General features: G+C 42.8%; 3 protein-coding genes across 5 annotated transcripts; 1 reads left to right on the forward strand and 2 right to left on the reverse strand.

Annotated features, from left to right (window-relative positions):
- Nucleotides 1–1,881: 1,881 nt before the first annotated feature.
- TXNDC12 (thioredoxin domain containing 12) lies at nt 1,882–14,098 on the reverse strand. Of its 2 annotated transcripts, XM_082483217.1 has the most exons (8): nt 13,791–14,098; nt 11,791–11,851; nt 5,439–5,491; nt 4,693–4,766; nt 4,059–4,128; nt 3,886–3,969; nt 3,401–3,439; nt 1,882–2,283 (listed from the first exon to the last, which is right to left on the reverse strand). In XM_082483217.1, exons 1-8 carry the CDS (start codon nt 13,879–13,881, stop codon nt 1,961–1,963), a joined length of 795 nt encoding a protein of 264 aa, XP_082339343.1. In that variant the 5' UTR covers nt 13,882–14,098; the 3' UTR covers nt 1,882–1,960. The 2 variants fall into 2 exon arrangements, with proteins under 2 accessions (XP_082339343.1, XP_082339344.1); XM_082483218.1 differs by lacking the exon at nt 1,882–2,283 and having other exon boundaries at nt 2,619–3,439.
- KTI12 (KTI12 chromatin associated homolog) lies at nt 8,031–9,946 on the reverse strand. Its single transcript, XM_082483530.1, has one exon. It carries the CDS (start codon nt 9,927–9,929, stop codon nt 9,207–9,209), a length of 723 nt encoding a protein of 240 aa, XP_082339656.1. The 5' UTR covers nt 9,930–9,946; the 3' UTR covers nt 8,031–9,206.
- A 487-nt stretch (nt 14,099–14,585) lies between the features above and the next one.
- On the forward strand, nt 14,586–26,527 carry BTF3L4 (basic transcription factor 3 like 4). 2 transcript variants are annotated; one of them, XR_014269202.1, is made up of 7 exons: nt 14,586–14,682; nt 15,937–16,000; nt 16,925–17,038; nt 20,051–20,252; nt 21,991–22,050; nt 22,962–23,105; nt 26,452–26,527. XR_014269202.1 is itself a non-coding variant. In XM_082483219.1 (6 exons), exons 2-6 carry the CDS (start codon nt 15,947–15,949, stop codon nt 23,006–23,008), a joined length of 477 nt encoding a protein of 158 aa, XP_082339345.1. In that variant the 5' UTR covers nt 14,586–14,682; nt 15,937–15,946; the 3' UTR covers nt 23,009–25,424. The 2 variants fall into 2 exon arrangements, 1 of the variants encoding a protein (XP_082339345.1); XM_082483219.1 differs by lacking the exon at nt 26,452–26,527 and having other exon boundaries at nt 22,962–25,424.
- The last annotated feature ends 28 nt before the right edge of the window (nt 26,528–26,555 follow it).

Below are 26,555 nucleotides of genomic sequence, written 5' to 3' on the forward strand. Positions count from 1 at the left end.
GGGGATTTCTGGGATGTATCTGAAGAAGTTACGTAAGTATGCAAGTTTATTGCAAGCCATATGCAGATGGGCATGCACACAAAACAAAGCTGATAGGGGCAAACTAATCTGAGGCCTTGGTTACTGTGTGCTGTTGAGCTGCTACGGTGTATAATTAACTTTAAACACAACTACAACAAACCCTGACCTGTGAGCAGCTCGTCTAAACCCTGTGGAGTTGCTTGCGTGCATAAAGTTACACAACATACATAAAGCAGTTGTTGGATGGAAGGTTCAAGATGTGTCCCTCCGCACCGCAGAAAATGCCAACCGGCAGTATCACCTGATCTGGATTAAAAAGCAGAAGGGTGTAAAGAATCTGCAACTAAAATGCCCGTGTCTAAAACTAGCAAGTAGAAAGAGAAAACTATTTAAGTCACAGATCAAAAGTAAGTTTTTGCTGCAATCCAGAGATGCGAAACAGCTTTTACACTTGTTACCTAGCTGCCCCTAGCGATCAAGCTGTGGCAGCACGTACATCCTATTCTACCGAGACCCCAGGTAAAGGCCAAGCAGGCGAGCGAGTGCCCAGCTCCATCGTGCTACAGAGGACAAGAGCACGGTCTAGAAAAGAGCAAGTAGAAGGGAGGCTGGGGAAGCTGTACCAACTCATGAAGTCTGAACATAGAGAGGGTAGAAAGGATTAGAGAGAAAGGAGGCAGCCACATAACAAAGGAAAAAGGATTATGGGGTATTTTTCCTTCGGAAGTAGCAAGTCTGGAAGGCGGAAAGTGCTGAAGGAGAGGAGATACATCAGAGAAGAGGTGAAGGAGAGTAATTTTGAATCAGGGTGGTCTTAAATGTAAAGGATGAAGCACACTTCCCACATCTGTCACGGAAGGGAGATCTCTCTAGATGGAGAACTTTTAAAAAATGACTTTGAGGCCACGCGCTTCTGACATCAGAGCATTTTGCAAAGCAAGGCTTTGGGACAAATGACGTACAGCTCACAGGCCATAATTTCCCTGCAGAGATAAGACAAGGGCAGAGCTGCCATGAAAGTGTGCCTGGAAAATCACAGAGGTGCACCTGCTATTTTGCATCAGAGGTTGGTTTTTTTAATTATTATTTGTTGAATCATATCCCAAATGAACGAGCAGAGTCCTCCCCCTGGTGGTAAGTAAAAAAAAAGTACCAATGATTTTTTACAGTCATGTCAATCTAAAGCTGTAAATGAAATAAGTAGCATCAGATAGGACCTATTTTTTATTAGGTCAACCAAGACAGGTGGGGAAAAAAAGACAATTTTGCAAAACACAAATCCTTTTTCAGGACTTACATATAATTATTTACTTTGAAGGCTGATACAACTTGAATAATTACTGAGTTCAATCTAATGCTTAATTTATTAGACAATTTGCAAGAGAAGCAGAGGATAAAACCTGTAGAATAACTTTTAGTAGCTGAGGAGGGTAATTGTAATGTGCAATAATCCCATTATTTCCACTGAGTCCTTGTCTGTTAGTGCCCAATTGAGTTTTGGTGCCTAAAATCCCTTAAAGGCAGACTAGTTGTGAAAGTAAAATTCATTACACTACTGAACAGTAAAAACGGACTCAGTAGACAAGATGGGTTTATTGTATGCAACAATTTTCCCCAACTAATGTTCTTAAATAGCTCTTCAAAAATTATCTGTAGAAAATTATCTCAGTGTTGGTTACGGGATGTTATGGTAAGTGCATTTTGGACAGGGTTTTTTCCTTTAGATGACTAGTTCGGTGGATGAGGGGAGAGCAGTAGCCATTGTTTTGGCTTTAATAAGGCTTTCAACACCATCTCCCATAGTGTCCTCATAGACAAACTGATCAAGTACAACCTGAATAAATGGAAAGTGAGGTGGACATAAAACTGAACAGAACCGCTGGGCTGAACGGGGAGTCACTAGTGGAGTACCCCTGGGGTTGATACTTTAACACCTTCATTAATAACCTGGATGAACAGATAGTCTACCCTCAGCAAACTGACAGATGGCAAAAAAATTGAGGAGAGTAGTTGACAACCAGATGGTTGTGCTGCCATTCATCAGAAGGACCTCAACAGGCTCAAGAAATGGGCAGAGAGGGTTGTCAGGAAATTCAACAAAGGGAAATCCAAAGTCCTTCACCTGGGGAGGAATAACCTGCGCACAAGTACAGGCTGGGGCTGACAGCAGCTTGCAGAGGATGTGGGAGTCCAGGTGGGGAACAAGTTGACCATGAGCCAGCAATGCACCCTTGTGGCAAAGGCGGCCAACATCATCCCGGGCTGCATTAGGAAAAGCATTACCAGCAGGTCAAGAGAGGTGATTTTTTTTCCCCCTCTATTTTTCTTTTCAGTTCCAGTAGATAAACACTAGGTATTACCCTGCCCTCAACAGTATAGGTAGTATAAGAATGACTGAATTGTAATTGCATGGAAAAACAACTGTTGTCTTTTCATTATACAAAGAAGAAACCTTCGGCTGTGACATTCAATATTAATAGCCACTGGAACATAAACAAAAATATATTCCCCTATCCTTAACAATGGAAAGCTATGCCCTTCACCACAAAACACTGTCTGCGTGCTTATGTTTAAAAAGGTTTAATTTTTCACCCTGGTACAAAAATACAGTACAATGTGATGGCAAGGCATTCGCCAAAAAACATTCAAAGAATAAAAGGGGAACCCCCGTAAAGCTTCAACATAACCCACCCTCACTTCATAGAACAATTAAAAGGTGAGTGCACAAGGACAAAGTTAAATTTCTGCCCAAAGGCATATAAAGATGAATCACACACAGTTTTACACAAAATTATGTTTGCAGAGCTAATAATTTCACATGCTACTTGGACATTCATGAAATTTATTCTACTTGGCTTAGTGGCAGAATTCATGGTTTGAGATGTCTAGAAAACACCTGGCCCGGGAACATGCCCCATTCATAGGAATCCCCAGTAAAAACAATGGGATGACAATACCAGTGAGAAAAGAGGGATCCAACCCTGATTAAGCATCAAAATATCATCTACTTCTAGTTATTCCAATCACCCTGTTTGTCCTCAAATGAACATTTTGCCCTACACACCTCCCTTTTAACACCAAATATTAGTGGTTGCTCAAACACACAAATTGATGTACTTGCACATTACCTAGTTGCAAATAACCATTACAGCACAAACTGCCAGGCAGAGGAGGAGATAACACTGTAATTGATGCATGTGTGTGAACTCCAAACAGGGTTTAACCTAACATTGTTGACAGGAGAATTATGTCCCTCCAGTGCATCTACATTCTTAGTCTGTTTAATCATTTCCTTTTAGAGTTTTGAAGTGATGGAAAAGCATCATTCAGTGTATTCATTATAGTTCATCTCCCAGGTGTTTTTGTTTGAAAGCATCACCTGTTAGCTTCTCCTGGGCCTCCTTCATCCCTTGGACAACTGAAAGATTAAACAGAGAGACAGCAACTATTAATCTCAAGATGAAAACATCAAGGTGTCCTGGTAATTAAAGTGTTTTAAAAATAACACGGAATGTAGATCTACAAATTAACCTGTGGGAAAAAAAAAAACCAAAACAACCAGTCTTGTGCCCTTTTCCCAACTGTTTGTAGCTGGATCATGCGAACTGCATAATTTTTCATGCCACAATTGGAGATGCAGTTTAGGTCCTATAGACATTATAGTAGGTATTAAGGTGAATCATGATTCTGAACACAGTTCCTCAAGGCATAACAGAGCCACTCACTCACGTTGTATCTAACAGCTCCCAGTTACGCTGTAAAATACCATCATTTTTCTCCACTCAAAAGTGAAGATGTGTCCTTTACTCAGGACTCACCCAGAGTTTCACCTCACTAAAAAAACATTTCAAACACTGCACATACCTTGATCAGCATTGGTATAGAAATACTTGTAGCTGGGGTTTCCTTTCTCATTTATGATTTCTGGGTGGACTTTTCCACTAGGGTCTATGAAACAAGAAATCAAAGAGCAAATTTAGGTGGTAACAATAAGAACACAGTCCTGTGAGAGGACACAACAGCTGTGGATGCCCTACCCATGAAAAGGATTCTGGGAATGTAACCTCCATCAGGACTAAAGGCTTCATCCTTTGGCTCTTCATCATCCTACCAAAGCAAGACAGAAGAGAGGGAACATATTAGCAAGGTATGCAACAAAACACAGCACTCATTTTAAAGAAACAAGCTGTTGCCGTCAGACTCCATTTATCCTGAGCAATTTACATTTTGAACACTCTAGATAACTGCAGTATCTTCCCCTCTCAAAGGAAATAAAGTTATATTTATGTAAACAAGTATCATTTGTGAAAAGAATTTTTTTTTTCTGTTCTGTCAATTTGAATTAAATGCTCCACTTTGGTGTAAGAATGATTGATATGTCATGAAAGAATGAATATAAATTCCTTTATTGTGGCAATGGAATGACACAAGGTACAAATTGTTAAAGAGACAATGGCAGACAGGCAGGTTTATAAACACAATTACAATAACCAAATAACCAGACTGAAGAAAAATATTTTTAAAACAATCAGCTATATCAATCAATCCTGAATACCTATTCAGGAGTGCACTATTTAGGATGTACACAGAACAGGATGCAACCAGTTAAGCAGGATTCCAAATGCTTAATTATGAGGCAGTAACATGGATACAAATCAGAGGGCAGCCTACCTCAAGGTTGACCATAACAAAATTATGGGCGAGTTCAGAGATTTCCTTGGATTCAGCAAACTTTGGCTTTAAAGCTAGTGGGGGGAAGGAGAGAAAAAAAAAAAAGAGATGCGTAAAAACAGTGGAAAAGACTTCAGGTTTTCAGGTCAGCATCAAAATCTCGACTTCATTCCTCCCTCTGGAGAGCTGATACTTTCCAATAAGCAGTGAGTAAATGGAATATATGTATCAACCTGTTCAGGCTCAGAACAGCCGCTAGCTGAAGCAATCCTTGCTGAGCAGCCCTGTGATGAAGCCTGGCCAACAGACACACATGGTCATATTTGAACCAATGGAACAGAAGCAAAAAGCTTGGTGTACACCACCAGTTCTCACTCAACTAGCTCATCCCTTAAAATTAGCCATTATGCCCAGCTTGTTTGCTTGTGAGACTGAGACAAAGCTTCACCTTAAAAAGAACCACCAGCTGAAAGTAAGGCAATTTACACTTAATTCTTTAAGATCATTCATTCTGTTCCATCTTGTATAGCCAAATGCAGGAGAAACTGTAGCCACTACAGAAGTGCAGCATCACAGCTGTTACGTTTGCTGGCATTTAGACGTGGCTGGCTTTTGGCAGTGCTAGCAGGTGTGATACAAATACTGTTAGTTCGAATGTGAAGTTCATGTTTCTCATGGTTAAATGATTTGTATACAAAAGTTAAAAATTAGAAATTTCAGTGAGCTCTAGTATTAAATACACTTACCTTTGCAAGCTCCACACCAAGACTTGTGGATGATAACCATAAGAGGCAAACCACTAAAAAACAAAAACAAAAACAAAAACAAAAAAACAGAAACCACATTCTGTTACATGTACATTTTAACAGTCAAGACTTCCACAAAGGCTAGATGTAATGGAAAGGAAGACATGTAAAGAGATTCTGCCGTGTTTTAAGGTTGTCTTGCAAAGTTTTCCCAATCTTAAAACATGTATAGTAATAATTTATTATAACTGTCAGCCAATTACTGCTCTTGTAGAGGAGGAGACTTTCTCTTTGGAAGGTTTGCTTTTATTAGTTTACATTTGCTCAGATACACAACTGGTCATGCTGGTGATTCAATTAATCCACCACTGTGCTGCTCCTTGCTATTTTGCATTAATTTTACCTTTCTAACAAGAAAAGTGATACAATTACAGGTGACTTTTGTTTCTATTGAGCACATCCAGGTAGTACAACACTTACCTCCACACCTTCTGCATGCAGAAGTCCTTACTAAGACTTTCATTGTTCAACCATCCAACAGTTGAACTGGTGAAAGCTGAGTAGGGCAATAAACTAAGAAAGACTAAGAACAAGAACTGGGTATCTCATCCCTTTTCTCTTACCAATACACCCCTTAAGCTATGGAAGAGTATCCAAGGGAAGTTGGTAATAATGATATAGCTTCCAGAACTGTAAGAACTGCCTAAAACTGGGTGAAGGAAAAGAAGGAATCAAAAAAGAACATACTAAATGGATACTTCTTTCAGGATATGGCAAGCAAAGCAAAGCTTAAACTTTCCATTATTGTAAACTCTGTTAACATTTGAGAAGGTAAAAATTAAGTGAATTTCTCACAGAGAAATTACAAAGACCTTTGCACGTGATGGCAACTAAATCGATTAGTAGCAGAACTGAAGCAGAAGTTTTTCTTTAGCTGTAGATAGATATGAAAAGAAATCTCTACTTAGCAGCATTCAGTTATGGCCTTCAGAACCAGGAAAGGGTGAAGAGGAAGCAATTAACATTTAGAGTAGTTCAAACAGAATTCTGCCATTTATAAGTATGGCAATTCTACCTTGACTTCAGTAAAGCATTTGACACGGTCTCCCACAGCATCCTCATGGCTAAACTGAGGAAGTGTGGACTGGATGACCGGATAATTAGGTGGACTGCGAACTGGCTGAAGGAGAGAAGCCAGAGAGTCGTAGTCAATGGGGCAGAGTCCAGTTGGAGGCCGGTAACCAGTGGAGTGCCTCAAGGGTCGGTACTGGGGCCCATATTATTCAATATATTCATTAATGATTTAGATGAGGGAATTGAGTGTACTATCAGCAAGTTTGCTGATGACACTAAGCTAGGAGGAGTGGCTGACACGCCAGAGGGCTGTGCTGCCATCCAGAGAGACTTGGACAGGCTGGAGATTTGGGCAGGGAATAACTTCATGAAATACAAGGGAAAGTGTAGGGTCCTACATCTGGGCAGAAACAACCCCAGGTTCCAGTATAGGATGGGGAGCTACCTGTTAGAGAGCAGTGTAGAGGAAAGGGACCTGGGGGTCCTGGTGGACAGCAGGATGACCATGAGCCAGCACTGTGCCCTTGTGGCCAAGAAGGCCAATGGCATCCTGGGCTGTATTAGAAGGGGGGTGGTTAGCAGATCGAGAGAGGTCCTCCTTCCCCTCTACTCTGCCCTGGTGAGACCGCATCTGGAATATTGTGTCCAGTTCTGGGCCCCTCAGTTCAAGAAGGACAGAGAGCTGCTGGAGAGAGTCCAGCGTAGGGCAACTAAGATGATTAAGGGAGTGGAGCATCTCCCTTATGAGGAAAGACTGAGGGAGCTGGGTCTCTTTAGTTTGGAGAAGAGGAGACTGAGGGGTGATCTTATTAGCGTTTATAAATATATAAAGGGGGAATGTCATGAGGATGGAGCCAGGCTCTTCTCAGTAGCGACCAGTGATAGGACAAGGGGTAATGGATACAAGCTGGAACACAAGAGGTTCCACTTAAATTTGAGAAGAAACTTCTTCTCAGTGAGGGTGACAGAGCACTGGAACAGGCTGCCCAGGGAGGTTGTGGATTCTCCTTCTCTGGAGACATTCAAAACTCGCCTGGACGCCTTCCTGTGCAACCTCATCTAGGTGTTCCTGCTCCGACAGGGGGATTGGACTAGATGATCTTTTGAGGTCCCTTCCAATCCCTAGCATACTGTGATACTGTGATAAGTAACCAATATGTTATCATCTTTACATAGGACTCTGTTTGCAGTAAAAATCAAGAATACACATTTCCCTAGTAAAGCTTGTATTGCATCAGCGTCCCCTCCCTGATGATGAGAGGGTGTCCTCTTCCTCGAGGAGAGGCTGATTTAGGTCTGGAAAATACACATTGTTCTTATCAGCAAGCATGAGCACTTCATGTCAGAAGAGCTCAATCATCTGGTAATCCATACTGCAAAACACCTTTTTCTCCTAAAGTTAAGAGAGATTTTCAAAGCAGATTTTAAATAGAAGTGCTCACAGTCCTGAAATGCCAACTTAGCCAGTGAGAACTCACAGAAATTTTAGAGATACCGAATGTATTTTCTCAGCTTTATTCTCTTTACTTTGACTGGGAAAATAAACTTATTCACATCAAAACATTGTTGTAGTAATTTCTCAGTTCTGCAATGCATAGGTCTACCTAGCAGCGAGTATGTCAGATAAACAGACACTGTAATTGAAGTAACCCTTCCTGCCCCACTTTACCATTTCCTCACAGGTAGCACTACACATACAATTAAAAACAAAAGCCACAATTTATTAAAAAGAGGGCTAAAGCATCCCCTAGAAAGTGAAAAGTTTATCTAAGCTATATATGTTATAGCAAAGACTGAAACTAGTTGAAGCTAAGTTACCCATCACAGCTGGTACAGACTTATGGCAGTTTCACCCAGAACAGACACTGTCATTTTAGCTCACTTTTCCTATGAGAGCGCTCATTCTTAAACAATTAATTGTTTTTAAAGGCATTTAGTGATGGCCTTGCAGAGGAAAGACATAGCAAGTTCTTTCAATAAAAGAGTCCTGCAGATAAATTAAGACTTTACTCCATTTAAGGCACACATTTTATTGTTAAACCTGAAACAGAGAGATTTGAGTTTGCTAAGCCGACACTGTTCTGTTGCGCAGAGTTTGCAAATGTATCTCTTGGGTTCAGTAGGATTTTTTGAAACGGTCGCATTCTTAAAATACAGCCTGTTCCAGTTCTGGACCCGAAGTCTCCTCTGCAGTTTGACATTAGCTGGAGACAGCCTTGGAAAAACAATCTTCCTATTCAAGACATACACATGCCAATGCAGAGGGGAAAAGTCTTCCCTATGGTCACCACCTTTTGGGCTTTCATGGTGAGACACTAATTAATTACTGGGGTTTAGGCCTCCATAGGAGACTTCACTTGCTTGGGGATGCAACAGTAGCTCTCCTTTTTGAAAGATGCAAGTGGGGAGAATGCGGGGGTGGGGGAGTAGCATCCCTACAGATCCTCTTAGCCATACAGCTTTCTCAGGCACTGCAGGGACATGGCATCCATCTTCCCAGAGCTGCTGTTGCTACATGAGTTGGACTTGATGACCCTTATGCGTCCCTTCCAACTTGAGATATTCCATGATCTGATATGCAATAGGTGGGACCCAAGCTCTGCGGGGTCTGTAGCTGGAAGGCATGTTCTTACAGTTGTAAGTACTTTGGAAGCAGACCACGGCCACTGCTGTACGCGGCACAGGTGACAGGATTCACTGGATGCTGCGGCTCAGGTACTGCAGGAACATGCTGGCCAACTGGGGCAAGTTTTCGTCACTGGGCTGCATCTTGGTGTAGCTGATAAACTGCCTCCGCAGACGGCTCAGCTCGGCCATGCTCACGGGCCGGTTCAGCACCAGCCCTTCGGCGACGCCGGGGACGCGGACCACCTCCCCGGGCTGCGCCCCGTTCCTCTGGGCGGCCATGACGGCGGCCACCACCTCCTGGGTGACGCGGTCGAGGTGGTGGAGGAAGCCGCTGGACTGCAGGGGCTGGGTGCGGGTGGCGCGGTGCGGCGGCGGCGGGGCGCTCTCGAAGAGGGCGGCGCGGATGGCGGCCAGCGGCAGCGGCTCCTCCCCGTGCACCGTGAAAAGCGGCCGGTCCCAGCGGTTGTTCGGGTCGGGGGCCTCGAAGGACGGCTCGTCGGGGCGGCCCGGGCCGCCGGCGCAGTGCAGGAGGCAGCGGGCCGTGCCGGCCTGCCGCGCCGCGCAGTACAGCTCGTAGCGGATGCTCCGCACCTCGTTACCCGCGTCCACGATCACCACGTCCCGCCGGCTCAGCCGCCGCTCCACCTCGGCCCGAAGCGCAGCCCGCCCGCCCTCCGCCTCGGCCACGACGTGGACCTGCCGCTCCGGCCCCTCCAGGGCCTCCCGCAGCTCGGCGGCCCGCCGGCTCATCCCGCTGCCCGGCCGCCCGCACAGCACCACCAGCGGCATCCTCCCCGCCGCGCGCGCCCCGCCGCCATGCTGACCCGGATGGCGACGGCAACTACTTCCGCTCGGGTCACCCCCCCCCCACCCCACCGTGGTTGCCCGGGCAACCAGAGCCGCCATGGTAAGAGGCCCCGCGGGTGAGGGGACCCTCGGTACAGCGGCACAGGGACACCGTCCTGCGGGGCGTCTACCGAAAAGGGCGACCGCCCTACGGTTGCTGCCGAGACCCTGACCCCAGTAACTGTAGGAACGCGGGATCTCTGCCCTCGCCCACCGGGAACCCAAAACCAAGCGTCTCCGGCATTTCCGACACATCCAGATTTGATGTACAGACTTGAAATCGATTTAAAGTCTTGGAACTTCCTACACCACTGGCGCTGATCCATCTCACTTGCTGCACAACAGATCATTTCGTGTAACTTTTCATCTCCTCACCCAAGGTCAGACTTACAACAAAAATCTGCTTTTTAGGTTTGCTTATCTTTTTATCTTTTTCTTTTTTTTTGGTTGGTTGGTTTGGTTTCTCCCAAACCTTCAATTCACTAGCACTCAAATGCTGCTGAACTCAGACCAGTGAGCAGGTCAAACTGGAAGAGAGTAGATTTAGATTGGATATTAGGAAGAAACTCTTTACTCTGAGGGTGGTGAGCCCCTGGCCCAGGTTGCCCAGAGAAGCTGTGGCTGCCCCATCCCTGCAGGTGTTGAAGGCCAGGCTGGATGGGGCCTTGGGCAACCTGGGCTGGTGGGAGGTGGCCCTGCCCATGGCAGGGGGATTGGAACCAGATGATCTTCAAGGTCCCTTCCAACCCAAATCATTCCATGATTCTATGAAAGGAAACAGGGTGCATTACAGCCATACCTTGCTCAGGGGCTGTTTCTGAGCAGAAATGCTCATCCTGCCTAAACCTGAGAGCTCACCCTCCCTCCTCTGTCTCATTTTAAAAGCTTCCTCTGCTTTGCTGCAAAGTAATGCCACAATTATTCCTGGGAATACTGAAACTGTCTATTTTCTTGCACAGGTAAATCAAATCAATGCTAAAATATCCAGTTACAAAAACTTGTAAGACTTCTGAATTGTACCATCTAGGTTAATTTGGTGCCTATGCTAGAGTGTAGAGCTCGCCAGATGGATCAGTTTGAGAGCAGAATTCAATAAAACAGCAAAACTGGAAGGCATAATGAATTCCCGCTCATGTCAGCATTGTCAGTTCTAAGTTATAAATTCAAAAGTACAAGTGGAATTTATAAGCATGTGATATTCCTTCTCACAGTATAATAAGAAACAGAAGAAATTCTGAGAAAAAAATGTGTCAAAATATCATTTTTTTACCTTTTCATAGAGACAGTGTTCTTTTTAGAGTTTAAGCTTAACCCAGAAAAGCTTCATTAAAACAACTTATCAGTTCACTACAGTTTGAAACTTTCAGACTTTTTCTGCAGATGGTAACAAAATAACTCATCTCACACTGCTCATTTATACAGGCACATGGAATTTTACCGAAGCTATTAGAACTGCTGAGTTCTAAGGCATTGATTGAAGTACTACTTAAATGTGTTTGTAGGTTTAAGAACCATATTTTTCTTTACTATGATAAATACTCAGTTATTTTCTTCACATTTCAAAGACATGCTAGGACTTCAATCATTTAATTAGACTGCAGTGATTAAACCTAAGTGGTGCCTCAGCAAAGTAACAAAACTCTGTATTTTCTCTCCAATAAGCTATAGGGATCTGAACAGTCTCCTAAACCACCTTCATGTTTGTTAATAATCACTATTTTCTGCGGTTAAATTTAGGATTGATACAGAACCTTTGTGAATATTTTTAAAGACACTTTTCTGTATTTAAAACCAGCTAACATACCTGGCTGCTGCCTCTTTCTTCCCATCTTCTAGTGTTCTCCAATGAATATGATCTCCAAAACCTGCCAGAGAGAAGGGTTTAGAAATGCTGCATAATTTAACATGTCAACTAACAGAGGAAAACAGTCCAACCCTTAAGAATATTTTCAACTCATTTTATATTCTTTTTTTAAAGCCAACTGTAATCCCAGTCCTGGAAAGTCCTTTGTCACTGATTAGTGACAAAGTAAACATGTCAGCATTTGGCTTCCTAAATCCCACTGAATGTGAACTAAAGCGAAACTTAAAAATTCCTAGGCCAACATATGATCATTAATTGCTCTAAAACTATTATGCCAAGTATTACTGCTGATTATAATATCATCGAAGAGTAAGAAAGAACGCCATTACACACATTTTGGAATGTTACAATGACTGAACGACGCGGGAAATACTTTATCCCATACCCAGATAACAAGTCTTATGTCAGTTGAGATAAGAGTGAGCGAGTATACGTTTAATAATTGCAAAGCAAGGACTGCCTGTTTTTTTTGACCCTGTAGCTGGCACAGCACTACCTCACATGGCTGAAAGCCATGGAGAGCTGAGACAAAGGAGATCTGGAAATGGTTCATAGGGGAACTCCCTTGGAAGACCTCCTCAGGTCCCATCGCTCCAGTAATGCAGGGCTCTGCTGGATGACCAAACATCAGCCTCGGCTTGCCCTTTCCCAACGCTAAGGGTTTGGATTAGTCAGCAACCCCCAGTGCCCAGGGTGCTGAGGTGGGCAAATTTTGGGAGCTACACAGGGGTCAGGAGCCACAGGCTGCCCAGTGCTAACACAGGGGAAAGTGGACACTGTCTCCAGCAGACAACTATGGCAAAAAATTTGGAGAAAGCCAAGAACAGGGTCAGTAAAACCTTGTGGTTCCTTAGTTCAGCATCTGGGAGGTCTAAACTGTTGGCACCATATTTTTATTACCTTATCTTCTTTCCTGATATGATCAACTGTGAACATATATGACGCAACACATCAAATATTTAGTTGTGCTGGCAGTAAGGTGGGGATGCCATGTCCGTGTTCAATCACACACATGTCAGCTGCAGAAGCAGCTTCAGACACAAGGCTACGTTTGTACCAGATGAACATAGCAGAGCAAAAAACGGTTGGGTTAGCAGAAGTCATGTTTACTCACAATATAGACACGTCAGCTATTTCATTCAAAGGCCAACATGTTTAAACAGGGAAAACCTTCTATTGTTCTAGCTAGGAAACACTTTTTGAAAGCTCTTCTTTTTTTTTTAAATGAAAATTCACTTTGTGGAGAGCTTCAGCATGTTTTTAAAAGCATTACACAACACGTCGCGGAGTGTTTCTTTTGAATGAAAGTCACCCGAGGAATTAACTGTACAACGAAAAGGGGAATGACTGGGATCCACACCACAAAGCTTTGCCGTCATTGATCAAACTGCGTTACCCCCAGCCCTGAAGAGGAGACTTACCCCTAAGACAGGCCAAAGCCACCACCTGGGGGGAAGCTCAGGGCCCCGGCGCACCCCGACTGAACCGGGCTATTACACACAGCAATTACACAAGGAGGCCCCGGAGAGCCAGAGGAGCGGTCAGGAAAGAGAAAGGAAGCCGAGGGCGGGAGGGCAGAGCCGTCCGTCCGTCCGTCCGTCCCGGCAGAGGCTGAGCAGGGCTGACGGGGCGGGGGGGCACTGAGGGGCTGCCCCCCACCCTCCCCCCCAAGGCCTTCGCCAGGTAAAAGCGGGACCCCTCGAAAAGGAAACGCCTCAGGGTTTAGCTGAACAGAACCGGGACGGCAAAGATGGCTTAAAGACCCCCCCTCATCTTTAAAAGTCAAAAGGCAGCGCTCTCCCTCTAAGCCGCGGCGGCAGCGCCAGGCCGGCCCGGCCTTCCCCCCGCCCCCCTCCCCGGGAACCGGCCGGGCGCCGGCGCGCCCAGTCCCCGCAACGGCCAAAGCGGAGAGGAAAGCCCGAAGAAAACGTTTGCCTGACCCTTTCCGAGCCCTTCCGCGGCGGAGGCTGCGGGGGCCGCCAGCACCAGGCACAGGCAGAAGATGGAGGCGGCCGCGGGCTGAGCCTTCATGGTGTCGGCGCGGCAGTAGCGGCACCCCGGGTACAGCCCCTAAACCTCCGAGACGGGACCGGACCAGCTTAGGTAGTTAATTTTTTTTTTTTCCCCTCAGTTTTTTTTTTTCCCCCTTTTTTAAAGCCCAGGAAGTGATGTGAGGCGGATGTGGGCGGTGCGCCGCTCTCACCTCTGGGCTCGGAGGTGCCGGGGGAGGGAAGGGGCCGCTGTGGGGGGGGTTCTACCCACCGCCCTCTGAGGGAGGGCGCAGCCGCTTCTCGGTCAGAGCGGCTCTGCTCCGCGCAGGTAGCCGAGGCCTCTGGGGCAGGAGTACCTCAGTCACGGCGGGTCCCCAGACCCTGGTTACTCCCCTGAACAAAATCGAGGCGATCCGGCAGAAAGGGGTGGGTTCCGGATTTATGATCTTCTCCCAAATAAACCCTTTTGTCCCGCTAATCTCGAGAGTTGCTGGTTGGGAAGGTAAAACCCACTCGCGAATGAAGGAGGGTTCGCCAAAAGGGGCCGAGCCCGGGGACACGTTCGGAGCCGCCGCCTCCCGGGTCAGGGTTGTCCTCCGCCGGTCCCTTCCCGTCCCCGGAGACTACAACTCCCAGGAGGCGCCGCGCGCCGCACGCACGCCTCCCCGCGCCCCCACCCCCGCCGCTATGCAAATGTCATTCCGTGGCGCGGCCAATCCGCGGGCGGGCTGGCTCCGTCACGTGGCGCGAAGCTTCCTTTCTCTGTGCGCCTCTCTTTCCTTCCTTGGCCGCCATCTTGTTCTCACCGCGTGTTGGGCTGCGGGGGATCCGCCGGGCTCAGGTGAGACCTTCGCGCCCGCCGGCACTGCTTCGCCGATACGGCCCACCCCCTATTCCCCTGCCGCCTCCTGGGGTGAGTCGGGGCGCCGCGCCGCCGTAGCTGGGCGCCGCTTCGTCCCCATTCGTCTCGCTGGGCCGTGGCGGGGCCGCGGCCGGCGGCCGTTCTCCGAGGGGAGGACGGGGGAGCGAGGCCATGCGCCAGGACGCGGTGTGGTGGGATCTGCCGTGGCTCCTTGGGTGGCCCGCGGCTTTCCCCTAGGACTGCGGTGCCCCGGGCAGGCGGTGTTGCTCTGGCTCCCGGGGGTCGGGGCCTCGATCCCCTCCCGCTCCCCGTGCCTCGGGGGTAGCCAGCGAGCCTCCCTGCCGGTCCGAGGCCCCTCTGCCACCGCCCCGGCGCAGTCCCCGTCTGTGTAGTGATCCTCCCGGCCGCGCTGGGGCTGCGCTGGGTCCCCGCTCGCCCGCGGGGAGCCCCGTCTCCCCCTCCCCGTCGCTTTCCCAGTACCACTACAAATGCAGAGGGGGTTTCCCCTTCATTCGGACGGACACTGATGATTTCTTAGGGCAGAGCAGCGAAATGCCTTCTTGTTGGAAGGCTTGAGGTGTTATTCCACCCATTACAGATTTTCAGGTCTTCTAACCTTTAAAGGTCCCACCTGATCCGTTGGAGCAGCCACTTGACTAACTTCCCAGTCATTGAATTGGATGAATAGCTGCCAGAGGGTCGTAGAAGAGATCTGTCAAGATATGAACTTTACTGAGTTCGGAGCTGGCTTATTAGTTAAAAGTATCGGAGATCCATTATTTGGAAATAGTATTCAAAGTAGCGTGCTGATGAAACTGTCCCTGGGCTCTCTTAAAGATAGAAGTGTTTTCCTAGAAGCCCTCGTGCTGTACGTGCTGATTTGGGTCTGTTCTGTGTCAGTAGTTTAGTCAAATGGTTCCAACAGTAAACTGGCATACTTGGAAACTCACAGTTAGTATCTCAGACTGATGCGAAATCAAATGTCCTGTCGATTTGCCTCATCATGATACAGATGCTTCAGCTAAACGGGTGTCTGCTGGAGGAGTTCATATTATTTGGGTGGTGGGGCTTTAAAGCTTTTTCTTTATGTGTATTTGTTTGTACTGTCTTGGCAAATTTCCTGTAAGTTTAAAAACCCACTGCAACTTTAAAAGTACTTTTAAAATGGATGGTGGAAAAAATTTTCTTAATATTCTGATAGTTAACTTGTATTTGTATCTCCTTCTTATTTAGACGCAGCAATATGAACCAAGAAAAACTGGCCAAGCTTCAAGCGCAGGTCCGAATAGGAGGAAAGGTAAGAAAACCATCAGAGAGGCACTGTTTCCTGTAATTTAGAGGTTGAAGGAGAAACGCCTCTGAATTTATTTTTTTTTTTTTTTTTTTTTCAAAACATAGGCTTTAGTTCATGGGAGGGAGAAAAAAAGTATGTATGTTTGAGGCCTGAAAAATATGCTTTGGGGTTTTTTTGTGTGATCTGGTACCTGAAATGCAATTTTATTTCAGTTCCCAACTGCTGGATGAGTAGTTTCCACAGGGTGTAAGCTTTCTTTTTAATTCAGTGACTTGTTGTGACCTGTGAAAGCTCAAGCTAAGCTCACCTGTTGATTGTTCCAGTTCTGTCTTTCTCTTCTCCCTGTTGGGGAGTTCTTTCCTTTGTGCCAGCTCCAGGACTTATCTGACTCTGCGCTGAGCTGTTTCTTTTCTCTGAGCCAGCAGGTAGCTAATATAGCCCAAAAAAGCATTTAGTTTGTTCACTGTGGGTGTTCAACTCATAACCATGGGCGGGGTTGTACAAAAACTTGCTGAGTAGGAATTCCAAAACTGCTGTCTATGGAACAGTTTAAAAATGTTAATTTCTTGGTTACAAAAGTGTGACTTTTTTAAATCACTGTATTCATGCTTCATCTTGGAAAAAATAAAGTTCTTGGGGGAACTATATATTGCTTAATAGTAAATAGTATTTTTATAATGTAGCTTGTGGGAAGGGAAGAATACTGCTGCTGTTTGGTGTCTTTTTGGTCTTCTACACTTAAGAAAAACCTTAAAAGTGTGACTGACAGTTAAAGTTGTAGGTGAAGTGCGAAAGAAAAAACAAACATTTTTGATACAGAGTTTTCTTACAGCTTACAGATAGGTTGCTCAGGGTGTGATGCGACTTTCAAAATGTAAGTGGTGTGAGATTTTGAGAATTGCTGACTGCGTCTTGGCTTTTTTCCAGGGAACAGCTCGCAGAAAGAAGAAGGTGGTGCACAGAACCGCTACAGCTGATGACAAAAAACTTCAGAGTTCTCTCAAAAAACTGGCAGTAAATAACATTGCTGGCATCGAAGAGGTATAGTGATAAAATAAGTGTTTTCTGTTTGAAACTTATTCTGGTGTTTTGGTGGTTGTTGTGTGGGTGTTGTTTTTTTTTTTTTTTTTTAATGACAGCTTTCTCTTTCCCTCAAAAAAATTACAGGTCTGGTTACTGATAGGTAAAGTTATTTGATTAATTGTTGTCATTTACGTTAATGCATGCATACCTAGAGAAAGAAGGGAGAAGGTTCTGCTGGCCAGATAGTGATTGTAGAAGCTAGTAAGCTGTCATGTATGTGTCTTGCATGCATTGCAAAATGAAACTTCTCTTGATTCTTGACTTCCTGAACTTGATTACCTACTTTAAAGAGAAGAACAGTAAATCCACATTTAAGGTGCAGGCACATCTAAAGCAAGGGTTGTCTGGTGCAGAATATAAAGGAAAAAAACTATAAATAGTTGGAGTACAAACTTACAAGTCTGTATTATCAAAGTTAGGTCCTTTAAATGCATGAAAATGACCAGAATTTGTGGTGGTAGTGTTGTAGTTTAACCTCAGTCAGCAACTAATGCATGCAGACTCTCGCTTACCCCCACTTCCCACCCCCGAGAAGGGTAGAGGGGAAAGGGGGGGGGGGGGAACCCAACCTTGTGGGTTAAGATAAAGACAGTTTAATAGAACAATAATGGAAAAGGAAAATAACAATGATAAGATGGTAAAAGACTACACAAGACACAGGTTACTCTCACTGCCCAGTGAATTGGTTGCTTAGCCTGACTTCAGCAGTGATCACGGGTTTCTACCCCTCACCCTCTGGCCATCCCCCATTTATATACTGAGCGTGACATCTGTGGTATGGAATACTCCATTGTCCATTCCATTGTTCTGTCCCTCTCAGCTTCTATGGGAAGCTGAAAAAAGTTTTTGACTAGTATAAACATCACTTAGCAACAATTAAAACAATGTTAGTTACTGACATACCTTTCATACCAAATCTGAAAAGCACTAGAAAGAAAATTAACCCTATCTCAGCTGAAACCAGGACAGGTAGTCACAGGAGATGGCATTTCTTACAACACAGCAAAGACTTTACAGAACCAGCTTCTGTGTTAAATGTAAGTAGGAATATAAAGGTGGTTTTGGTTTTGTTTTTTTTTTTTTACACGTGTAAAATATGACCTGAAACACTGACATTTCCATGTCACTGTAGAGTGGTGCTCATGTGGGAGGAGGAGGTGTTCTTTCATTGTGAACTCAATATTACTGTAGTACTCTTAAAGAAGCATAATATTTAATCTGTGATTAATTAATTTAAGCAGGATTGCAAGATGCTTCCAGAGGTCACTTAGCACATACTTCTCTTCCAAAGGCAAATACAGATTCATTGTAGAAGCCTGGTTTGCCTGGCAGTTTTCGTGTCTGTGCTACAGAAACAACTCAATTTGTCTGTTTACTTAAGCTTGATGTGCATATGCTGAGCTATACAAATCCAAAGACAGACACAGTTCTTGCTCTGTTTTGTTGGGTTTGGCTTTTTTTTTCCTTACAGAGCATAAGGTCTTTATTCAGACACAGTTATTAAGGATTGTAAATGTCTTGATGTGAAGGTAGATAATGCAATGTGTTCCTACCTTGATAGGTACATAATTGCAGTATGTTGTATTCAGGTGGACACAAGTTGAGCTTGGTAAACTTTGTATAGATAGATGAGTTTGGGGAGGCTAGTAATCTTAAGTCAACCATTAGTAACTCATCTGTGTGGCTTTTTTTAAAAGAGGCTTTTAAGTAGGAGGATGACTGTGCTTGAAGCCTTTACTATTTCCCCATGTGCAAAAGACAGGGCATCCTTTAGCTTTGCAGGAAAGCACTGCACCTGGTTTTCCTGTTCAGAACATGTTTTGAACTCTGCTGCTGTGTGAAGATTGATAACTTGCATGGTTTTATATTTTTAGATCTCTTCTCTAGTTTCCAAATTTCTGTTTTCTCCCTGTAACTTCTACTAAAAACAATGCTTATGAGTTTTGACATGAGTTTATTTTACTACTACTGTTTGGTTGGATGGGTGGAACTCTCTCCTTTTTTTCAGACAAAATTATTTTCCACATAACCATAGTTTAGCTGTGTCCAGAAGAAAAACCTTTTTAACTTTCCATTCTGTCTCCCTTTGAGTTAAAAAATGTAACATAAACCCATACATATATGCCAGTATAAACTTTGACAGTAGGAGGAAAGCAGGCTGCTGGTACTGGCTGTAAAACTTAATTCTTGGTGATTCAGAAGACCAGGGAGGAAGAGAGCAGGATCACTGTTTGATGTCCTTAGTCTTAAAAAAGTCATCATGGAATTATTGGGAAGGCGTAGAAGCCTGTTCCAGTGCAGTTGGTACGTAAACCTCCAGTTCTACGTGTGTATGCATAAGAAGCATCCTTGTCTTGGGCAGCTTCAGCAAGTAGGCCAGATTGCAGAATTGGCAAAGGCACAAGATTCACAGATACAATAATGTTTTCCTGATAGGTGACACAGGTAGCTGTGAATGGCGATGTCTTAAACTGATGTGGCAAGGCTTTTCTGTTAGAGCTTTACTAGTTTGTAAAGAGTTACCGCGGGGCTGAAAGTTTTGTTTGGGGTCTTTTTTCTTAGACATTCCTGATATTAACTTGTTTATACTTTTCAGTCTAATAACCTATGTATGTTTTTTGTCTTTGTTAAAAACATGCACAAACTGTATGATAACATATAAATATGCAAGGATTATTACTTAGTATTTACATAAGTGTATTGTATGAAGGAACCATGGGTCTTGAATTCAACTTTTTCATATAGTATGTATGAACCCATATTTCACCATTAACTCATACTTAACTTCCCGTTTAGGTGTTGTTAATTCCAGGTGCTTTTATCATGGTTATATTTTTCTCTAGAGGAGTGCTAGCTCTGTAAATTTTTTTATATCTTAATATTAAATCTAGATTTGAATTAATAATTTATCATGCTTGTTCAACAAGATGCTGCAACATTTTGGTAAATGTTATTAATATATCTAAACAGGTGAACATGATAAAAGATGATGGAACAGTTATTCACTTCAACAACCCCAAGGTTCAAGCTTCCCTCTCTGCTAACACTTTTGCAATTACTGGTCATGCAGAGGCTAAACCGATCACAGAAATGCTTCCAGGCATCTTAAGCCAGCTTGGTGCTGACAGCTTAACAAGTCTCAGGAAGTTAGCTGAACAGTTCCCAAGACAAGGTAGGTCTTCTTGGAATATTTCATTGCTGATTTAAAGAACACATGAAGTATTGAAAGTTTTAACCCAAATTTAACAGTAGCGTGTGCGACTTAAAAAGTGATCAAAAGCATATGTGCTTTTATTTATTTGCCACTGCTGTGGAAATATGGGGGGGGGGAACTTTTTTTTTAACTTGTTGAGTCAATATTCTATATAGGCAGACCCTGATTTAAAAACAAAACCAAAACCAAACCAAAACTGATAATCAGGCATGCTGTGATTCCAGGTGTACAGCTGTGTATGACAGAATACTTAAGAAAGCAAGTTCATGTTTTTACTTGGAAAAACTCAACAGGTTCTTTTTGTGGGGGAATTGATTCTGTTTTCTTTGTTCATACTAAACATATTTCTATTGTGGATGTAGAGGAAGAAACATGTTCCTTAACTTCTACTCTATAAGTTCCTTTGGAATTAAACCAAGACTTTGAAAAGTGAACTCAATCAAATATTTGCTTCAAAGTAACAAAAAAACATAATCAAAGTTTTTAATGTGATTCTTTATTTTCTACTAATTTTAAAACCATGGGAGCATGCTGTGTGCATATGCGGTATAACTATTACTGTAATCTTACAGTTAAGAAATGGAGTCTGGGAACAATCCCTTTTAGAATAACATCCTCCTTGGGGAAGCACTGTAGTGTGTTTTGTAGAGGTCTCAACTCCTGTCCCTAAGTGAGTTTGTAATTTAAGAATAGATGGAAATTTATTCTTACAATGTGGTGTGTTATGAAATTGGAACATGAGAGTACTTTAAAGCATGCAAGTAATCAGTCTGTTGACTTTGCTATGAGTTTGTAAAAGCTTTCTTAGACTGTAGAACAGGTACACTTTTCATTACAAGTAGTCATATCAGAGTTCATGTTTCATGTTGAATATTGCTAAAAACTCGGTCTTAATATCAAGCTCTGAAGTTGGACATTCAAAAAATTTTGGCTTTCATATTTACACAGTTTAGACTTATGGTCATTAAAAAGACTAATTGGACTTCTTAATTTATTTTATGTGCGGAGTTTAATTGAATGTAAAGGGTTTATTTTTCTTAATTCTTTACTAACATGTAAAATACCTTTCAAAATTTAGACGCATCATCATAAGCATATTTCTTCGATAGAACCTTGGTACCAACAGATACTTACTGTGCTTTCTTTAGATAGTACAGGAAGTCAGACCAATGAGAAGAAATGCTTTCTTCTATTTTTAATTTCTTACATGTCTCTAGATTACTTGTAGCGTTTTCCGACTTCCATGACTTACAGAAGACTATGTTCGATGCAGGACCCTTGATATAGAAATACTTTTTCCTGCAGTTGGGGCCCCTTGGCAATTGAATCACATGACATGTTGGTCCCTGATCGGTACCATGTTATCGTTGCATTGAAACAAATGACTTCAGTTAGAAGATTTGGTCAACACTGGGGTTTTTCTGTATCGTTTGATTTTTTTGCTAGCTCTGCCTTAACACCCCTAAGCATTTGAAAATGGCTGTGCTAACACTTTGGTATAAGAATGTTTACAAGTAGACCTTTTGGTCATGCTGATGACTGACTGTTGATACCCAGTCACTTGTGTGTTTGTCACCATTATTGGGGGTTGGGGAAGTGCTTTCTTTTTTCACCTGTATGTTACAGGTTTTATTTTGTTGTGTGGTTGTCTTTAATCCTGTATAATGAGAACTCGGCACCAAATTTCTTTTTATAGTGTTGGATAGTAAAGCACCAAAATCTGAAGATATTGATGAGGAAGATGATGATGTCCCAGGTAGGCACATGCACACTTATATATCCATTTAATGTATAAATCTTTCAATTAATGCATTTAAATATTTAGCTCTTGATGTGGTTATACTTCTTGCTTACTGAGGGAGGCTTTGTATACTAGGCAGCATTAAAACATTGATGACTTTGGATTCCAGCTTTTGAAAACAGGTTTACCTTGTGCAAATTGCTTAATTCTTAAGTGAAAATAGGTTAAAATACTTTTTCAGGGAGATTGAACAGCCCAAATAGGGTTTTAGGGCTGCAAAATGACATGACTGACATAATCATCAGGTTGTCTTCAAATCAGAGTCTAGGGTGGGGATTTTTATTTCTGTAGCAGAAGAAACAAAGGTTATGTCAGTGTCTGAAAGTTTCTCAGTAAATATTGTAAGTTCTTAATTTGTCAATTGATAACTGTCTGTCAATCACCAGACTCTTCTATATCCATCAGAATGGTGTTTTAGCTAAATCAACAGACTAGTGGACCCAGAAGTTCAATTCCTAATGCTCTGGCACTGTTTTTTCTTTGACCTTGCATAAAAATTCAGTGCAGTCCAAAATCTTCTGTTTCCTGGAGCACAACAGTTCACGGGTGCCTAACTTCAGGCATTCTTTAAAGAATGCTGATGGCTCAAGACTCAACTGCAGCTAGTAGGGCACCTCTGAAAATCAGATCTTGATCATCTCATATTGGAATGTCCACTCTTCTGAGTGTTCCTGCATTTTTAGTTCTTTGTGTATGTTCAAACAAACCCTATTTTCAAAAGCCCTTTGAAATCTGCCCATAATAAAGGGTATATGTGAGTCTAGTTAAGAATAACTTAACCTTTCCTACAATATATGTGTTTTCATTAAACTTACAAAGGCAATGTTACTGGGCGTTACTGTATTAAATATCTTCATCTCTTTCAGATCTCGTAGAAAACTTTGATGAAGCATCAAAGAATGAAGCTAACTAAATCATTAATAGTTCTGGAAGCTGGCATGGACTAGATTTAAGAAATCAGCTATGTGGTTCCAAAGTTTTAAAGAAACAGAGAACATCATCTGTTAATAGTTCAGTAATATAAATATTTTGTATTTTTATGATGCTGTTTGTTCAGCATTTTCTGTCAGTTGATTTTGCATTTTGCACTTACTCCCAGGATCTACTCTTTTGGTCAAAAAGAAATGTCAGTGCAGTTTGAGGGGTGTGTGCAAGTGCGGTGTGTGTATGTGTGTGGGTGTACATATAGTGGAGAACAAATCGGAGAACACTTATTTAGCCTTTTCCCCTTTTCCTTTGGAAGTAGAAATAAAATGAATCTTCTGCATTGTTACTTTTGATTATCACCAAATGGCGCAGAGAAGGTAGTTAAGATTAAAATTTTGTCCATGTTTCATGACCTGAAGGCATTACACCATTAAAACTTGGGTTTAATTTGCTGTTAACTGTTGTACATGCAGATGTTTCTCATCCCTGTTGAAGTGAACACATATTTGTTACCAACTTTACTTTGATCCCAGGTGATATCGAAGATGAGCTGTTTTACCAGCTTGTTTGGTACAGTAACTTTCTAAAAAAGAAAACATGGTCTCAGAGAAGTGTGCTTTTTTTTTAACCTTTCTCAACTTTTTCTTTTTTCTTGTCTCTCTGAGCTTTTGAGACAAGCTGATGTTTGACTCCTTCCATGTAGGCTTAGCAGCGTGTTCTCCTGTTGATTATGTAGTGTATTTCCCATGTCAAAAGGAAAACAATGTGATGGTGCTCTACCATCACTTCCTGAACTTGGTCTTGTTGGTAACAGTCCAGTGCACCAGTTTTGCACAGTAACAGATATTTGCTTGAGTAACTTCAAGCTGTTCTCTTGGCATGACTGCATTTACTAGCAGCTGATGATCCACTGTCATTCTTAGGGCACTAGAAACAAAATGCATCGTGTGAGCAATGTTTTAAGGTGGGAAGAAAGAGTTGTTGTCATTTTGCCTTGCCTCCTGCTGGGCGGTTTGTGCAATGACTAGCTCTAAAGGGATATTTTTTTTTTTTTTTTTTTGCCTGTAACTTACCTTTGCCTATAACCTACCTCTAGGTTTGGTGTCATCTATGTAGTAGCTTCTTAAAAACCACAAATGCTCCTCAGGCATAAGGAGGACATTGGGAGGTACTGTTGGTACAGTGCAGTATTTATGACCTTTCTTTAAAATGCTTAATGTGAACCTGTTTTCTCAGAGGCTCTTTCAAGGTTCTTGATGTAATGTGCATTACGGTATACTTAGACATCATTGTAACCTGTGTCAAGGGCAGCTGTGGCTTAAGAAAGCCTTTTTCCTCTACATCTTACTTAACTATGGCTTAATTGGAACATATCAGCTTTTTATGTAGGTTCATACGCTAGAGAACTGTAAAAGTACAAGGTAAATAGTACACGAGTTCTGGTGACATAAAACCACAAAAGCAGAGCTGTAGTGGTTTGTCATCTGAACTCCTCCATTTATTTTATAGGCTTTGTTCAGTTTTTCCTGATATATTTTATATGCTACATGGATCTTACTACAAAATAAAATAACAGTACAAAAGAGGAAATGCTCCCTCTTGTGTGTTGTCTCCTCCACCTACCAGCACTAGCTGAGGAACGACAGGTGGGTGCAGCAGCTGTTTCAAACAGCACAAATCCTCACTGACAGTGACAGGGGAAGATATATGCAGGACTAGGGAGGATCCTGTTAGAGCTTCAGGATTTCACACTCCCGTATACCCACTCTCCTATTCTCCCTGTGGTGTTGAATGAAACTTTGGTTTGTTGTATGGCTAATCATAAATCAGCTGCAGATGTGTTCTGTTTATGAGGAAGAGATGTCTTGATTGATGTGCACAGGCACACTGAATTGCCTCTTGCTGCCTCTGCAAGCTCAAAGAGCAAATGAAGGATACTAGGAAACAGGTATTTGCAGTGTTCTTCCATTTGCTTAAGGGGAATGAGTGAAGAGTGTTTCAAAATAGCAACTGTACTGAGTTTATGTATGGGGCATCCCCTCCCCCAAATACTAATCAGATGCTGAAAATTCATGCTCGTTGGTTTCTGATGTAGGAAGCATGTCAAAAGTAATTTTGTGAGAGATTAAGAGTAAGCATTGGAAACAATGATTCCATAAGTTTATATAGCTGAACTTCTGATTCCTACAAAATACTCAATTTTTGCTCTTGGTCATGACAATTTACATGTTAAAACCTCACTTTTTCCTATGTTTGACAACTAGTAAACTAAATATGCTAGCTTATGTAGTTATATCTTCACTTTTTTCACTGTATCTGAAAACAGTCAACCACTTATGATTTGCTGCTGGAAATACTAGAGCTTATCCATCATTAAACTGATTTTAATTAAAAGTAACCCATCAAGGCTGTTGTGGGAAAAGCTATTTTTCTTCATATTCGTTCATGGTATAACTCAGTGTTTGTACATGCTGATGGAAATGCAGGGTTACTAAGAGTAGTTTTGGGGAGTGTTGCTACAATAAAAACTCCCTGCATGAAGATGAACAGGTGAACATTAAAATGTTCTCTGCTTGGCTTGAAGCATGATAACTTCTTCTGAAGCCCTTGAGCTTACTTGCTCACTACTTAAACACTGTTGATGTACTAAGGTACTGCATGTTAAAGATCTTGACAATGATTTGAAAATAGGAAAATAGAGCAGAACATAGGTTGAAACATCTCTTGGATTGCGTGTGAGAGAATCGAAGCTGAATCAGTGAAGACCGAAAGAATCAAGAACTTGGGAAATGTGTAAGACTGCAAATGCTAGTCTTCCTGCCCTGACTGCTAGTAGATTTGTGTAGTTCACAAGTTTATGGACAGGAAACCTGGAACTGGATGGCTTCTCCCAGGAGAGCAAGTCTGTAAAAACTTGCAGTTGTGGTGCATTTGCTCTATGAAAAAAAAAAACAAATGCTGACACATAACAGGTGGCAGAGATTACAATACAGTCGGTGATGCTGGAGACTTGGTACTGAGTACTGGTAAGGGATTTCTCATGCAGCACTTGGTAACTAAGTTTGCAGCTAAGAGTGTTGGTAGGGTGGAAGGAGTTGACATTAAAAGAATACAATATGGACCTGGGGGGGGAAGGGAAATAAGGTTTGGGTGAGTTTTTTCTTTTATCTTCATTATGAAGGAATACTATGAGTGCACAAGAATAAGGATAAATTTAGAACTGCTACTGAAGTTCTACTGAAATATGTTGATAATTCACTAGTATTTGTCAACTTCTGTGGGAGCTAGGGGTTGCGATGAACACCCTCCTGCCAGGATCTTCACAAATAATGTTCTGGATTTGGTGTGTACAAAATGAGTACTGGGGGTCTTACAGATTATTTAATTACCGAGCAGTGTATTGATTGACCAATGTATTGCTGTTAACAGGAAGGAACCAAGGAAGTTTTAACACCACAGTAAATCTGTGCTATATGTAAGAGATGAATTCATGCCTCTACTGAGGAATGTCCCAGGAAGGATTCTCCTGAGTT

The sequence above is a fragment of the Vanellus vanellus genome (assembly GCF_965231255.1).
Source record: "Vanellus vanellus genome assembly, chromosome: 5".
Lineage (NCBI taxonomy): Eukaryota > Metazoa > Chordata > Aves > Charadriiformes > Charadriidae > Vanellus > Vanellus vanellus.